The sequence below is a fragment of the Huiozyma naganishii genome, chromosome 13 (genome assembly GCF_000348985.1).
Source record: "Huiozyma naganishii CBS 8797 chromosome 13, complete genome".
Classification (NCBI taxonomy): Eukaryota; Fungi; Ascomycota; class Saccharomycetes; order Saccharomycetales; family Saccharomycetaceae; genus Huiozyma; species Huiozyma naganishii.
In genome coordinates this window covers 126,288-142,903 of record NC_035934.1, presented here as the reverse complement: position 1 = coordinate 142,903, position 16,616 = coordinate 126,288, and the positions used below count along the sequence as shown (strand labels likewise).

General features: G+C 49.2%; 8 protein-coding genes across 8 annotated transcripts; 2 read left to right on the top strand and 6 right to left on the bottom strand.

The window, feature by feature from the left end:
* Window positions 1-20: 20 nt before the first annotated feature.
* ATG12 (Atg12p) lies at window positions 21-515 on the top strand (the record flags this gene model as incomplete). The annotated part of the gene is made up of 1 exon (XM_022610933.1): window positions 21-515. One exon carries the CDS (start codon window positions 21-23, stop codon window positions 513-515), a length of 495 nt encoding a protein of 164 aa, XP_022467179.1.
* A 132-nt stretch (window positions 516-647) lies between these two features.
* On the bottom strand, window positions 648-4,172 carry PYC2 (pyruvate carboxylase 2; the record flags this gene model as incomplete). Its single annotated transcript, XM_022610932.1, has 1 exon — window positions 648-4,172. One exon carries the CDS (start codon window positions 4,170-4,172, stop codon window positions 648-650), a length of 3,525 nt encoding a protein of 1,174 aa, XP_022467178.1.
* A 260-nt stretch (window positions 4,173-4,432) lies between these two features.
* KNAG0M00800 (uncharacterized protein) lies at window positions 4,433-6,121 on the bottom strand (the record flags this gene model as incomplete). Its single annotated transcript, XM_022610931.1, has 1 exon — window positions 4,433-6,121. The coding sequence occupies one exon, from the start codon at window positions 6,119-6,121 to the stop codon at window positions 4,433-4,435; it is 1,689 nt and encodes a 562-aa protein (XP_022467177.1).
* Window positions 6,122-6,570: 449 nt separating this feature from the next.
* Window positions 6,571-7,674, bottom strand: PDB1 (pyruvate dehydrogenase (acetyl-transferring) subunit E1 beta; the record flags this gene model as incomplete). Its single annotated transcript, XM_022610929.1, has 1 exon — window positions 6,571-7,674. The coding sequence occupies one exon, from the start codon at window positions 7,672-7,674 to the stop codon at window positions 6,571-6,573; it is 1,104 nt and encodes a 367-aa protein (XP_022467176.1).
* Window positions 7,675-7,999: 325 nt separating this feature from the next.
* Window positions 8,000-9,628, bottom strand: PCS60 (Pcs60p; the record flags this gene model as incomplete). The annotated part of the gene is made up of 1 exon (XM_022610928.1): window positions 8,000-9,628. One exon carries the CDS (start codon window positions 9,626-9,628, stop codon window positions 8,000-8,002), a length of 1,629 nt encoding a protein of 542 aa, XP_022467175.1.
* A 190-nt stretch (window positions 9,629-9,818) lies between these two features.
* Window positions 9,819-11,318, bottom strand: TDP1 (tyrosyl-DNA phosphodiesterase 1; the record flags this gene model as incomplete). Its single annotated transcript, XM_022610927.1, has 1 exon — window positions 9,819-11,318. The coding sequence occupies one exon, from the start codon at window positions 11,316-11,318 to the stop codon at window positions 9,819-9,821; it is 1,500 nt and encodes a 499-aa protein (XP_022467174.1).
* Window positions 11,319-11,913: 595 nt separating this feature from the next.
* KNAG0M00760 (uncharacterized protein) lies at window positions 11,914-14,583 on the top strand (the record flags this gene model as incomplete). Its single annotated transcript, XM_022610926.1, has 1 exon — window positions 11,914-14,583. One exon carries the CDS (start codon window positions 11,914-11,916, stop codon window positions 14,581-14,583), a length of 2,670 nt encoding a protein of 889 aa, XP_022467173.1.
* A 260-nt stretch (window positions 14,584-14,843) lies between these two features.
* Window positions 14,844-16,415, bottom strand: MCX1 (Mcx1p; the record flags this gene model as incomplete). The annotated part of the gene is made up of 1 exon (XM_022610925.1): window positions 14,844-16,415. The coding sequence occupies one exon, from the start codon at window positions 16,413-16,415 to the stop codon at window positions 14,844-14,846; it is 1,572 nt and encodes a 523-aa protein (XP_022467172.1).
* Window positions 16,416-16,616: the final 201 nt, after the last annotated feature.

Here is a 16,616-nt window from a genome sequence, read left to right as displayed (position 1 = left end):
GGAGAGCACTCGACGCAGGGATGAGCCAGCGGTTGATTGAGTCCGAGAGCGAGAGCGGGACGGATCAGTCCGAGGTTAGGGACCCTTCTGACGGGGTGAAGAACAAGCTCGAGGACTACACGCGGCGGTTGTCTCAGCTCGGGCTGGACTTGGACTCGGACAGCAACAGCAACAGCAACAGTTCGTCTTTTATGGTAGAGGAAGCCCAGAAGCAGAAGACGGTCGATCATCAGCTCACCAAGCAAGGAACTCCGGGGGGAAAGATTACAATACGGTTCCAACCTATAGGGGCGATTTCAGCGGTGCGACCGGCAGCATGCAAGATCAGCGCTGAGCAGCACTTCTCGGCCGTGGTGCTGTTCTTGAAGAGGAGAGTCAAAGTGGACACGGTCTTCTGCTACATCAGCAACTCATTTGCGCCAAGCCCGCAGCAACAAGTAGGGGATCTTTGGCGACAGTTCAAAGTCAATGATGAGCTGATCGTTTGCTACTGTGCCACGGTGGCATTTGGATGACTGGGGGTGCACAGGCAGCGCAAACTGGTGATAATAGAGGTGTATGTCTCCTTATACGCTACACACTGTATATATACTATAGAATACAGACGACTCAACGGAGTAGTAAGAATGGCCCGTAGTGGGTCAATATTAGACGTTGGTATCTTCTAGAACGACCAGTAGATCGGATGCTTCAACGTTTTCACCGTCGTTGATCAACACTTCCTTCACTTGGCCGTCCGTTTGCGCAGAGATGACCATTTCCATCTTCATTGCACTCAACACTGCCACAGCCTCGCCCTTCTTGACTAGCGAACCCTTGTGGACTTTCACCTCCACAATGACACCAGCCATTGGGGCGCCCACTTGGAACACATCATGACCGTCAGCCTTAGGTTTCGACACGGTTTGAACAACCTGCGATTTGTCAGCTGTACGAATCTTTCTCGTCTCACCGTTTAGTTCAAAGTACACCTCGCGCAGACCGGTCTCCTTGTTCAGATCACCAACGGCTTGTAGTTTGATTATCAATGTCTTACCTTGCTCGATTGTGACTTCGATCTCCTCACCGATGGCAGCGGGAGCTAGGAAATTCTTCGTTGGAAGGACCGACAGATCACCGTACAACTCTCTGGTCTTTTGGAAGTCCTCGTACACTTTCGGGTACATGTTGTAAGAGGCAACATCGCATTCGTCGATGTCGGAACCAAACCTCGAGTTCAGATCTTCACGGATTGCATCCAGGTCGAAGGGAGCTAGCTCTAACCCTGGACGGCACGTCAGTTTCCGTCTCTTGTTCTTCAGCACGTCAGACCGCAAAGGCTCTGGAAAACCACCATACGGTTGGCCAATCAAACCTTCAAAGAAATCCATGACTGAGTCAGGGAAATCCAGTTGGTTCGCTAATCTGCGGACGTCATCAGCAGTTAACTTGTTGGAAACCATGAATTGTGCCATGTCACCAACCACTTTCGAAGTGGGAGTGACCTTGACAATGTCACCAAGTAAGTAGTTGGCCTCTCTGTAGGCCCTCTTCGTCTCGGCCCATTGTTCACCCAACCCTAATTGTTGAGCTTGGAACAGCAAGTTGGTCAATTGTCCACCTGGAATCTCGTGCTGGTAAACTTCTGGATCTGGGCCCTTCAAGTTTGCACCGAAGCAAGAGTATAGCAGTCTCATCTCAGCCCAGTATGCATCCAACTCACGCACGTGCTTTTCGCTGACACCAGTTTCCACCAGACCATCTAGCGAGGCCAAAAGTGCGTTGACGGAGGCCTGGGATGTCAAACCGGACATGGAGTTGATGGCCACGTCGACCACGTCGGCACCTGCTAGGGCGCAGGCGGCGTTGGAGGCAACAGCTGTACCGGCGGAATCGTGAGTGTGGACGTGAATAGGCATGTTTGGATATTTGGCTCTCAACGACCCGATCAGCATTTTCGCAGCCGCTGGCTTTAAAGTGCCGGCCATGTCCTTGATACCTAGGATGTGAGTACCCATTTGGACAACTGCTTCGGCAATTTCCAAATAATAATCCAAGTTGTACTTCTTCCCAGGTTGCGTCATGTCACCGGAGTAGCAGATGGTAGCTTCGACTACACCACCGGCCTTCTTGACCGCGTCAACACCAACCTTCAATTGGTCCAGATCGTTCAAGGCGTCAAAGACTCTGAAGATGTCAACACCGTTGTTCTTGGCCTGCTTGACGAAATGGTCGATGGCGTTGTCTGGCAAAGAGGAGTACGCAACACCGTTGGCCCCACGGAGCAACATCTGGAATGGGATGTTGGGGACCAATTTCCTTAACTTCCTCAACCTGTCCCATGGGTCCTCGTGCAAGAATCTCATTGCGACGTCAAAAGTTGCACCACCCCAACACTCGAGTGCAAATGCACCGGCCCACGCATGCGCTGTGGTCTGTGCAATGGCCAACAAATCGTACGTTCTGACTCTGGTGGCTAGTAGAGACTGGTGAGCGTCTCTCCACGTGGTGTCCATTAGCAAAGTACCGCTGAACTGTCTGACCTGTTTGGCAAACGCTTCTGGACCGTCTCTCAATAAGACGTCTCTCCACCCAGAAGGAGGTGCAGTGACGTGGACGTTAATTGGATTGTTATTTTCATCGTGCAAATGTGGCACATCTGGGACTTTGTTCAATCTTGGTAAGCCAACCTGTCCCTTAATAGAAGAACCATTGACAGCCAAGTCGGCCAAGTAATGCAACAATTTCTGAGCTCTGTTTCTAGAGTGAACCATGTGGAACAATTGAGGAGTATCGTCGATGAAAGTAGTCCAGTATGAACCATCGAAGAATACCGGATGCATTAGTAGTGTCAATAAAAAGGGTATGTTCGTTTTCACACCTCTGATTCTGAACTCAATCAAGGCACGGATCATCTTACGACGAACTATTTCATAAGTGGAACCCGAACACGAGCACTTCACTAACATAGAGTCATAATGTGGGGAGATGACCGCACCAGCGTAAGCATTACCACCATCCAATCTAACACCGTTACCCCCGGCAGACCTGTAGACTTCCAATCTACCGGTGTCCGGCTGGAAATTCTTGGCCGGATCTTCCGTCGTGATACGACATTGGATGGCAAACCCTCTAGTGGTGATTTTGTCTTGCATCAGCCCCAGTTCTGCTAGCGTAGCACCTGCTGCAATTTGGATTTGGGCAGCAACCAAGTCAATCCCAGTAATTTCCTCCGTGATAGTGTGTTCCACCTGGATTCTTGGATTGATCTCTATAAAGTAGTGCCTGTCCTGGTCATCGACAAGGAACTCTGCTGTCCCCGCGTTTCTGTAACCTGCTTCCTTCGCCAATTTCACGGCATCTGTAAGGATGGAGTTTCTGACATGACGGGGCAAAGTTTTCGCTGGTGCCACCTCGACGACTTTCTGGTGTCTTCTCTGCACGGAACAGTCTCTTTCAAACAAGTGGACGACATTCCCGTGGTTATCGGCCAAAAGTTGTACCTCGATATGCTTTGGCTTGTTCAAGAACCTTTCTACAAAACAGGTACCGTTCCCAAAGGCGGTGACCGCCTCTGACCGGGCACGTTCAAATGCGTCCGCAATGTCTTCACCCTCCCTGACGACTCTCATACCTCTACCACCACCACCGAACGCGGCTTTGATGATGACAGGGTACCCGTACTCTTCAACAAACTTCTCAGCCTCCTGAGCGGTCTCAATGGGGCCAGGTGTACCTGGGACAGTGGGGACATTGGCCTTTGCAGCAAGGTTTCTAGCGGATACTTTATCCCCAACGGAATCGATCACCTCTGGGGGTGGTCCGATCCAAGTGATCCCAGCCTCAATGACCTTTGCCGCAAACTCTGCGTTCTCAGAGAGAAACCCGTACCCAGGGTGGATGAAATCGACTTGATGCGTCTTTGCAATATTGATAATTTCATCGATGGCCAAGTATGCACCCACGGGAGTGTACTGGTGTGGCTCACCGATGGCGTAGGACTCGTCTGCCTTCAACCTGTGCGTCGACAGCTTGTCCTCGTGTGAGAATATCGCCACCGTCCTCATGGACAGTTCATGGGCAGTTCTGAAAATCCTGATGGGAATTTCACCTCTGTTCGCGACAAGAATTTTGTTCTTGTCTCCCAACAAAGCCCCAGCATCTCTCAACCCTGACAGTTTATTGTTAGACATTTGGTGAGTTGTCCTCGTTGCAATTGACTAGCAAGAGAAACAGGCAAAATGAACACTGTGGAACAATCTACAAGAACAACAACAAGAACAACAGCAGTTGCTTCTGACGTCTTCGAGGTCTCGATGTTATTATTTTTCACTCTTTTTTTTCACTCTTTCGATGTGAGTCACGAGTCACTGCAACTGCAACAGCCTTCAAGAAGCATCCGTATGACGTGGTACGCCGTTGTAGCTTCAATTGTACATGAGTGATATGTAGTCTATGTACACCGCCATGCACTGACCGGTAATTTCTGCAACACTTGAGCCTCCCTCTTGAGGAATCCGAAGTACAGGACAATCCCAAGAAGAACGCACACCGTGTTGACGACGTAGTATCCATCCCTCACGAGCGTCGGTGTGCCCATCAGCTCAGTGGTGCACAGTTCTCCTGTGCCCCTAACAAAAGTAACGCCATTCTCCGCAACACATTTGAATAGAGTAAAATGGTTGATCATGGACATCACTATGATTCTGGGCCAGGTACCGCCAAAATTGCTCAGAGTGTTCAGTAGAGTCATGTATGTACCGCCAAGGACAGGGTCTGCTATCCTCGTGTGGAATGCAGAGATACCAACAAACTGAACGGTGTTCATAAAGGATCCTAATAGATGCTGGAAGACAACCAGCAGAAAGTACCCAGTTGTGATCTGCCCGTCGCTTGGGAACCGTGCTACGACAAAGCTACCCATTGCGGCGGCAGTAAGTCTCCCTAGTATCCCCCACAACCATGGGGTCAGCACACCCGCATCGCCCACGAAAAATCTGTTAATACGTTGAAGTGCCCCCTCTCTCTTGGCCCGGAGGATTGAGCCATGTGCACCGTCCCTGGACTGATCTGCATCGGAACTCCATTTGGCAACGTAGTAACCGAAAATGATCTCAAAGGGGACGTCTATTAACACCGTCACTGCAAGGTCCTCTCTTTTGAACCCACGTTCGAGCAGTTTCAAGTTGGTCGCACCTTCATTACATTGGAAGGCTACTTTAGCGATCAAATGGATGAAGACCAACATTCTGATGGGGGGTAGCCCCAAAACTTTTAAGAAGCAGCGATAGATGTAACCGATGTCCTGTGTATCCTTTTCGTCAGTGGCAACGTCGCCATCTTGGTACTCGAGCTCAGCTTTTTCAATCCCCTGGTTCGTAGTTTGTGGAAGGGCAAGGTTTCTTACTCTGGGGGGGCGCTCTTTAGTGAACAAGACCACGTACATGGTCAAAAGAATGTATACGATACCAGAAAATTTCATGTATCCTCCTAGAGAGACCCATCCATAAGGTTTAGGCTCTGCTCTAAAGTACTTGTTGACAAAGTCGTTGGAATTGAGGGACAAGAACACCGTAAAGGACAAGAAGTATCCTATATTCAACCCGACAGTTTGTGCTGTTGATGCGTACGATAATGCTTGCTTGGACAGGATTGTCAAAGCCCATCCATCAACCGCAATGTCCTGTGTAGCGCATAGAAACACTAAAAGTCCAAAGTACCAAACTAGGGACATGATGTTAACGTTGGTCAACCCGATGGGCAGGCCATGGAATGCATTGTCAACACCCTCGAATATGTAATTGTGTGAGATCATCCAGCCCAGAAGGATCAAGATCAGCCCACTGACCAACTGTACGGGGATGATCCATGTCCTCCTTCTACCAATCTTCCTACTGTAGCACGAGTCCACTATGGGTGACCAAAGGATCTTCAAAGAGTATGGGTACGTAGCGACCGAAAATACACCCAACGATGTGAACGATGTCTGTTTGGCCATTGACTTCAAGAGAAACGGTATTGCCCCAAAAGCGAGTCCGACAGGGATCCCCTGCACAAAGTACAGTGCTACCAAAAGGTAGAACTGCGGCAGGTCCGCCCTAGGTAGTTGTGAGTTCTTCTTCAGTTTTGCGCTCGGTTCCATGTTCTGCTTAGGGTAGGTGAGTAGCGCACAGACTCAGTTGATCAAAGGTAATGTGGATTCCTGTCGTTGTGATATATATATATCGAGAATCCCGTGCCAATTGACGGTAAAACTGTGATTGCTTCTGTTACGTTGGTCGATGCCTTCACGCAGTTTGCAGATCAATATTTTATTTTCCATAGTGAAAACTGTATTGAACGACCGATGGGATTCAGATGGATAGGGCAATCCTTGGTGTGGCATACACGATACAGGGTCGATTTCACCATCACTGCCTCGGTCAAGTTGTGTCTAGGTTACATACAAAAAGATCTTATTTAGCAAAAGAAGAAGGAGAGAAAAGGATATATGTTCGTAGGAGAAGCGGGAGAAGGAGACGCTGAATTTGTAGCCTAAAGCGGTTCTCTACTCTTCCCTTGATGTAGTATCTTGTGTAAAGGGCCACTCCCTTACTCAATGGAGAGCACGCTCTTGACGGCCTTGACGATCGTTGGGGCGTCTGGGAAGGCAAAGTCTTCCAATTCTTTAGCGTATGGGGTGGGCACGTCGGCACCGGTGACTCTCATCACTGGGGCGTCCAAGTGGTCGAACGCCTCAGATTCCATTATCTGCGCGACAATCTCGGACCCTACACCAAACGATGGGAAAGTGGACTCCACTGTAATCAAGTGGTTTGTCTTCTTGACAGATTTGATCAGAGCATCCACGTCTAGCGGTCTAATGGATCTGAGATTGATAACCTCCGCGGAGACACCGTAATCCTTCTCCAGGATCTTGGCCGCCTCCAGAGAAAACTGCACGTTTCTCGTGTACGTTACGATGGAGATGTCCTTCCCCTCTCTCTCCACTTTCGCTTTGAAGGGCAAAGTGAAGTCTGGGGACAATGCCTCCTCTGAGACTTCGAAAGTCTCGTTGTACAGCAACTCGTTTTCCAAGAAAACGACTGGGTTTGGGTCTCTAATGGCCGCCTTCAGCAACCCTCTAGCGTCCTCTGCAGAATATGGGACAAGCACTTTGAGCCCCGGGATGGACCCGTACCATGGTGAGAAGTCCTGCGAATGTTGCGCGGCGACACCGACAGCAGCCCCGTTGGGGCCCCTGAACACCATCTGACACTTCTGAGTTCCCCCAGACATGTAATGTGTCTTTGCTGCCGAGTTCACAACGTGGTCAATGGCCTGCATGGAGAAGTTGAAGGACATGAACTCAACAATGGGTTTCAACCCCTTCAACGCGGCACCTACGGCCAGCCCTGTGAACCCGTACTCGGTAATCGGCGTGTCCACAACACGCCTCTCACCAAACCTGTCTAGCAAACCCTTAGTCACCTTATACGCACCGTTATACTGTGCCACCTCCTCACCAATGACGAACACGTCGTCGTCGCGGTCCAACTCTTCCGCGATCGCACTGTTCAGCGCCTCTCTGACCGTCATCGTCTTCGTGGAGGCATACCTCAATGCACTCCACGACCCAGCAGCGGCAGCAATCGGCGCCCGGGGATGCACCAACCGGGCAGTCCTCGACACATTCCTCAGTGGAAGTTTGTACATCTTCTCAATTGATATCTATATAAAAAGGGCAAACTTGTAGCGTAGTAAAGACGGATAAAACGCCCCCTTCTAAAACTTAAACCAGGCAGAGATTACTACCAACTGTACCTGCTTACTTACCACTAAGACAGCACCGTCTCCTCCGTCAATAACCGTTAAAAGACAGCAAATGCTCCGGATGTTGTCTTCCTTTCCCTCTTTTATTTTCCTCGAAGAAACACGATGTATTGGCTTCGAGAGCACGTGAGAGAGAGGGCGATAAGCGCACGACTAACTGAATGGTCGGGTCTTGACGGTTGTGGTATATACGGATGAGATACTGCGATTATAATTTGCTGTTCTTGCGGCCGGCGAAGGTCTCGGCAATGATCCGCCGTTGGATCTTGCCCGTGGCCGTCTTGGGCAACTTGTCGACAAAGTAGACCTTGGTTGGGATCTTGAAGCTGGCGAGCTTGTCCTCCATGTACTGGCACAGTTGCTGGTAGTTCAGCTGTGCGCCCGGTTTCAGCACCACCGCGGCTTGCACGACTTGGCCGTACATGTCGTCGGCGACGCCGAAGGAAACGGCCTCTTCGACCTGAGGGTGCGAAAGCATGACGCTGTCGAGCTCGATGGGCGAGATCTTCTCCCCACCGCGGTTGATCAGCTCCTTGATGCGGCCCGTCAGCACTAAAAACCCCTCGGAGTCGAAGTACCCTTGGTCCCCCGTGCGGAAGTAGTTTTCCCTCCGAGTGAAGTTCTCGCGGTTGGCCTTCTCGTTGTTCTTGTACCCGGGGGTCACGTTCTCGCCACGGATCGACACTTCGCCAGTGGCACCTTGTGGGAGCACGTTGTCCTTGTCGTCGAGGATGAACACCTCGACGCCCTGTGGTTGCCCCACCGTGCTCGCCTTACGCTTCCCCGGTGGGAGGTTGTTCGAGGTCATCTGATGCGCCGCTTCCGTCATCGCGTACGCCTCTAGCACAGGCGCTTGGAACTCACTCTCCAGTTTGTGGAAAGTTGATGGTGCCAGCGCGGAGGAACAGGACCGGATGAACCGGATATGCGGCATTGGGTCCGGTTTGGGTACGTTCAGCATGATCATGCTGATTGTGGGGACGCAGCTGAACCAGTTACACTTGAAGTCAACAAACTCCTGCCAGAACTTCTTTGGGTGGAATTTGGGTGGGATCACCACTGACCCCTGTGTCCTGAACGTCGACAGTAGAACGCCGATCAGGCCATGGACGTGGAACAAGGGCATCACGATGTAAGACCTGTCCGCAGACGACAGTTTGTAAGTGTTCGAGATGTTCAATGTACTGCGGACGATATTCAAGTGTAGCAATGGGACCGTCTTCGGTAGCGAAGTCGTGCCGCTCGTGTGCAGAACCATCGCGACATCGTTGGAACGGGCAAACCCAGGGAACCTCGTGACATTATCGTTCACAAACCTCGGGCGGCGCGTTGAAGAAAAGATGCAGATCTTCCACTCGTCCTTGTACGTGTACAGGTCGTACTCCACGGTGAACCTCTTTGGGTTAAAGTACAACTCCGCGACGAAACACTTGAACTTCTTCGCGGACTTCAGAATCTCAGCCTGAGGCGACTGGTCAACGGTCCCGCGGGGCACACAGATAACTCTAGACTTCAAATCGTTCAAGTAGAAATCAAACTCTTTCTCCTTGTAGTTTGGGTTCAACGGCGCCGCGATCTTCGCATCCATCGTGGTCCCGAGAAAGGCGGTCACAAACTCCAGGCAGTTGGGCATCGAAATAGCCACTGCACATTGCCTCAGCACCACATCGTGCAGGGGCGATTCCGGGTGGTTGAACAGCGTCTGGAACTGCCCAACCATATGGGACAGGTCTCTGTACGTGACCTGCACGTTCCCCTCCGGGATCACAACTGCAATGTTGTCCGAAACCCGGAAAGTGTCATTGAATGAAGCTGTGTTGGTTGCTGTAACAGACATATCACACGCACACTGTGTTATAGAAAACTGGAGACAGCACTAGGGCTAACTGGACACTCACCAACTGTAGTGTCCCGTCGACTACAAAGTTCCTCGAGTCAAACCCTTTTCTCGTAACGTTTCGTCAACGGCGTCCGGTGTTTGGGTGTCACACCCACTCAGGTACAAAGATCCCAACTGGCAAGCTCTCTCAAGCCCTGTTGTAGCAGTCGTCGCCAGGCGTGTAGGGCACAGGCGGTAGCGTGAAGGGCACAGTAACCTCGTTCGTCGTGTCGCAGTTTCTCACGGTGTTACCATACACTGTATCGATGAAACTACGACATTTGACAGGTCCCGGGATCAAGATTCCGACCTCGTAGTTTCTGGGTTGCCTCGTTAGGGTCCCCCAAGCGTTGACACCCAGGTTACTGGATGTGTAGCAGCACCAGTTCAAATTGGAGAAATCATTCGTGGGCGAGCTCATGTAGAACTTGGAGTGTGCGGGCGTCGTGGCCCGCGGAGTGCCACGGACCTTGTTCGGGTCCTGCTTGTAGAACACGCGGAAGGTGTCCCTCAGCGCTGCGTAGTGCGCCAAGTCTCTCGCCCAGTTGAAATTGAACCATCCGGCACACATTTCCCCAGTGGGTGCTGACCTGATCTCATCCACCGTGGGGAAGATGAGGTACGGGGTGATATGCCGTCTTTTGTATATCTGCAGTAACTCTTCCGTCGAGTGACGCGGGACAGTACCCTTCGTGTCCGCCGGATAGGGGGTTATCCCAGTGAAGAGCGGGATCATTGTATGCGTAAGGATATTACCTGGGTTTGCCTTTGACGTAGAGTTCATCATTGAGGACGTTTGGCAGAGTATGTGTTCCTCTTCTAGGAGGCTCTCACTCGTAAGCGCATTATGGGACGCCAGTTTCTCAACCAGCGAGCGAAGCCCCGTGGGTCTCTTGTCTTTATACGAGGGAACAGATGAGATGAACTCCAGTCCAGCGAGCGGTGCAAAATCAACCATCTCTAACGGCATTTTGACGTTGCTCGTCAGATGTCGGTCCCTGTAAGCGTCCAGATACACCAGTAAACCCGTTTGGAAGCTGTTTTGATTGGCATTCCTCGTGTCTCTCTGATGCAAGACGGGGCTTATCCAACAAACTTGTTGAGGCAGGTTCTCCTCCGCAGTAGTGAAGTTGTTCGATGGCATGAACAATTGCCATGTGCCGTTCTTGTACCGGTTTATAATAAGTTTCGAGTGGTGGCAGGAGTACGGCGGCATTTTGATCTCAACGACCCTTGTCTTGTTCATCAGGGGCACCAACCGTCTCTCTGTAATAGGCTGGATGGTCCCCACCTGGGCCACCAGAGTGACACTGCGGACACCGCCGTGTATGCTTGCAAACAAACTGTCCAGCTCAAACTGGAAACTGAACAGTACAGTGCTCTCAAGGTTCGGATCGCCCAGAATGTCCCCAGTACCAATAAGATGCGCCGAGTCCCTAGCATCGTAGATACTGGACCGAAGGAGCTTGAAACACCACCCATCAACGACCGGCTGCTCCACGTCCGTCTCAGCGGCACTCTCATTGTCACTCTCACTCTCGGAATCGATCACGATAACTTCCCTCCCGGGCTTAGAATAGTCCCTGTCCCGCCAGCGCCGTGCCACTGCCTCCCTAGCACTACACTTGTGCTTGGGGCTAGCTTGCATCTGTACCTGTATACTGCTTCTGCTGTGCCGTCCAATAGCGATGTGCCCTGCTCTTCAACCAGTAACCGATTTCCACCTGGTCACCGCACTCTCCCGCCCGACAGTCTGCCTAATACACTGCAGTGGCTCGACAGATGATCCCAAACAGAACGTTAATCGCATCGAAGAGCCCTCTTGAACGCGTCCAAACCGTCTGCCCACCCATCGGCATCACTTCTGACGTCTTCGAGAGATCGTTTTGAAGAAACTGAATAACGCCAGAGTTGACAGTCCTAAGGGGTACCTTCGCAACTTACAAGAGCACAGAGGTTGGACCGTCGTAGAAAACCACTGATTTTGGATACTGGTTAGGTACTGTGCTGCTGGTGTGTGTCTGTGTGTGTGTTTTGTGTGTGGGTAATCAATTGTGGCAGGTTTTGTTCTGTTAAAGTACGTGTTTGGTGAATTTAGTCTTCGTGGACCCTGATTAGTTTATCACCCCTTGCCCCCAACTTCAATTAGTGCAACTTTGGTATTCCCTACAATACTCTTATAACTGACAGGTGGGAATATTAGCCCACGTGAAGGGGAACAGGGTGTTTTATAGAAGTGAGAGATGCCAGACTACGGTAAGATGAATAAATCGATGGGTGCTGTGCCGAGGATAGAGGTGGGTTCTGCTACGCCAGTGGATTTACAAGGTACTAAGGATTTAGTACAGCGGCAGAGTCTAAAACAAGCGAGTTCCGCTAAACTTCCTCGCGTGCAAGATAGTGGTGCTGGAACGGCGGCGGCGGTAACGCCCCCACAGGAGAGCCTCACTGGACAGAAGAAATATGTGGCGATGCTCCCTGAACCTACAGCAAATGAAAATAACCATCATCATAGCAACAATCTGCCGGGACTCGTCGAGGGGCTACATGAATTCGAAGTGTTTGCCGCTCCGCAACCGGTGTTACAACAAACTGCGTCCTCGGCGTCACTTTCGCCCTTAACTAATGCAAACGAGTTTGTGGAGAGTAAAGACGTTCCAGAAGCTTTAGAGACAAACCCTGTTCAGTACCAACCGACGGCGGGCGCGAAGAAACGTGGGGAGGCGCAACAACAGATGAACGAGGTGGCAATGTCAAGGGTCAAATCGGTCCATGGTACCACTGCGATACTGGCCGAGAAACAGATGGCCACAAGAACGTGGAATTGGAACCGTCTGCCGCTCAACGGAATGTCCTGTCTCATCAAGCTGAAAAACTCAAACGTCGTGAAAGTGGAGATCGACGGACAACTGAAACAGTTGCAATACAACGTGAAATACAACCCTGCATTACCCATAATGGATATTTTTTACTCCTTCAATCACGAGTCAAAACCTATGGACTGTCTCGTGTGCTCCAAAGAACGACTGAAGGCATTCAGCTCGTTGATGGTTGACTCGTTCAATAGGGCTCAGATTCTGAATCAACAGGGTCAGACCAAGAACGGGAAGCCGGTGAATACACTGTTAACTATGTATTCAAAGGAGGCAAGCGATTATCTTCTTGAGGATGGCTCTGAAATTGGGACAGTCGTACATTTGTGGCTGCTTCAACTGCAAAAGATGTTGTCTCAGACAAACTCTTTATTCTTCTCTAGCGAGATTCTCCAGAATCTTTTGAAGCGCAAATCATTGGCAAGGAAAACGTTTCAAGAGCAACAGCAACAACCATATCAGCAGCAGCAGAAGCAGCAGAATGCCCCGCAGGACATTGACAATGGACTATTATATATTCAACAGGAAGACACAAACATTCACACCCAACCAAAACCTGTTCTAAAAGACCCCATTGAGGAGATAGACATATTGGTGTTGACTACGCCGATTGCACAATTGACGAGTTGGCAGCTGGCTTTTGACGAGCCAAATTTGGATATTGCCGACTACAAAGTCAACATTGCACCTTGGAACGCAGCTTCTGATGATATAGAAGTGTCAATGAAAAGTGACCCGCCTGTCTTGTTAGTATCCGATGAAAAGGACTTGATAAAGTTAAACAGGACGAATTTTAAAGAATACTTGACAGATTGCATGGGCAGACCTCTGAATCAACAGGAGGTGGACCAGGAGACTTTTGAAGGTGAGTTAAGTGATGGTGACAATGACATGTTTGATGAGAACGGAGTAGTGGGCTCAAAAACTATGAATACGGAAAATATTACCTCCACCGTAAGTCAAACAATGGCCGAACCGCCTTTAAAGGCTACAGAATTAAATGTGTCCCTCGCTGACCAACACTCTGCACCGAAAAAGGCTGCCAAGAAAAAGTCGAGTATAGTGAACTTTTTCAGGAGGAGGCACACATCTTCGTCAAATGTAAATACAGCCAAACTACCGACCAAAAAGGAGACTAATGCCGCTCAAATTTTTACTGGTGTCGATCCAAAACCGGTTTTCAAAGTACCACAGAAAGTTACCTTGGATGGATTAAAATCGGAAAAGTATCCGTCACCGGCACCGTCGGCGGTAAGCTCATCAATGCAAATGGAACCACTTTACCAATCGATATGGTTGGAAAAATTCTTTGGTAGATCGCTAAGCAATTTCAAGAGCGTGACTATACCAACTCAGTATTTCCTGCCCAAAAATAGCAGGTCACCTGTGTCTCCCGTATCTTCTAAAAGTACTTCAGATAATTGTGATGAAAAAACGAAAAACGGACACCATTACAACAAGGTTTATTTGCAACTGAAGCTGCCTTTCCGAAGTGAGAGTATTCCCTGCATTTTCTGTCCCTGGTTTTGGAATGTTCTTTCAAGGAATAAATGGTCTGTCCTAGTTCAAGAGATGTACAGATGCCTAGAACCCGAGGGGTACGCGCTCGCGGTATTGACCGACCTTCGTCCGACAAATAGTGACCCACTTGAGAGCAAGTTTTTGAGTACCAAAGAAAGGGATAATATATTCGATGATGTCGCTATTGATGCCATCAACCACAACCTATACATTCATCCTACAAAGCACGTGGCAGAGATGTTTAAAAACCATGGGTTTACCAGTATCAAAACATCCACTTTAAGTCTGAAACTGGGTGATCTGGCAACCCATATGGGACCGGTTAACGAGTTTATATGTTTGATGATGTTGAACTTCTTGTTTAAGCATAACTTGAGGTCGTCTGATGAAATAAAAAATCCAGGAGCTAGCTTAGAGAGATACATGGCGGAACATTGGAACAAAGTGGACGACGCTGCTGGGACGTTTAGAATTGCCTATCTGGTTGCACAGAAACCAAAGGTCACTCCACCTCCTTAAAGTACATGAACTGTACATATTTAAGAGCTAAAATAGGCTGTAGTTGAATAAAATCTGTAAGGACTGTTTGATATTCTTACTTACGCCATATATATAGTTATATGAGTTATACCAGTTGTATTTCGTTATATAAGTATATTCTCAAGGGTGTAAGACTATCTACTTAAAAGCTTTTATAAGTTTATTACCTATATTACATAAATTTATAATAACGTCCAGAAAAAGGGAGAATACAAACGTGAGTTCTTTTCTTCAGTGAATCAAGCGGATTTATTCTTTTTTATAGTAGGTGTTCTGCCAAATTCCTCGTCCAAAACAGCTCCTAACTCAGCATCTTCCAAATAAACGTCCCGAATTAGATCGTCTCTTTGCCCACGAGAATAGTATTTGGCATCAACTTGCGATGCCAAAGAATACTCAGTTTGCTGCAAAGAGTCAACCGTCGATTCATTCACCAGAACGTATGAAATTCCGGATTCGGGACATTCATAGTTGACGTTAAGTAGTAATCTTTCCATGATACCTCTTAACCCTCTAGCGCCGGTCCCCTCCTTCAGTGCAAATGATGCAACTTTCCGCAGAGCACTCTCCGTAATGCATAGTCTCACTCCAAATTGTTTAAAGATGTATTCGTACTGGTCCAGCAAAGCATTCTTCGGTTCCCGAAGTATATGGAACAAGTCGGTTCTTTGTAGAGGCTCCAATGCAGTGATAACTGGTACTCTACCTATTAATTCTGGGATTAACCCAAAGGATACCAAGTCCGTTGGCGTTGCCAAGTTCAGAGCTGAAACGCTTTTCCCATTTGATAACTCGATATTTTCAATAGCGTTGCTGAATTGTGACTCTTTGTCATTCTTGGTTTTCTGCGGGTCCGCGACTGCATCGGGCCCACCTTTAGACAAGCTCTTCAAACTTTCGATCCGCCTGGCAACGTGCTTATCCAAACCAACAAAGGCGCCCATGATCATGAACAATATGTTAGAAGTGTCAATAACAAATGTTTCCTCCTTCTTTTGAACGGTCTGGTTGTTTTTGTTGTCCGTCGTACTCTTGACAGGTCTCTCGACTACAATCTCTACTTTGTGTCCCTCTATAATCTTCAAAAGCGCTTGTTGAACACCTTCACCTGATACATCTTTCGTTCCGATACTGGCTGCCGGTTTCGCTAGCTTATCAATCTCATCCAACACGATGATCCCCCTTTCTGCCTTCGAAACGTCGTAGTCGGCATCAACCAAAAGCCGCTCGATGCAGACTTCCACATCCTCACCAATGTAACCTGCCTGAGTCAGCTGAGTACAGTCCGTTATGGCAATAGGTACCTCTAAAATTCTTGCTAAAGTTGTAGCCAGCAGGGTCTTCCCCGATCCTGAAGGGCCTATCACCATGACATTACTCTTACTCAGTTCCAAATCGTCATCTGCATTCTTGGCCGCCTCATCCGAGAGGGCCCTCGTCTCCTCCAATTGCCTCTGGAGATTCTTGAGTCCAGCTTGTGCCTCATTGCGAGGTACCAGTTCATCATCTAGGTTGTGCTTCTCCTGCGCTTCCAATTCCGCTTGTGCATTACATTCCAGCAGCAGCCGTTCCTTTTCCAAATCGTCCTTCTTGATCTTATCATTAACCCGCAGATAGTGGTTATACACAGCCACGCTGAGAACCTTCTTGCCGGTCTCTTGCCCCACAATGTACTCATCCAAGAACCCCTTCAGGTGTTTTGGAGATGGAATTTTGGGCATCTGGCCCGCTCCAAGTTTCGTCGACGCGGCACGGCGCGCGATAACGATACCGTAGCATCTCGCAAACACAGCACTTCTTTTCAGCAGCATTGGTGCATTAAACACGAGCGGCAAAAGAAACACGCGGTTGAAACAGGAGCACTGTGTGAGTGAGTTGGACCAACAACAAGTAGCTCTTACGAATCCGATGTCTCTTCATTTAAAGGTGCCATATTGAAGCTGAAAAATAAAGACGTCTGGCGATGAGTTAATTACTCATCAACGATGTGTAAAATGAGTCACACCCCCACT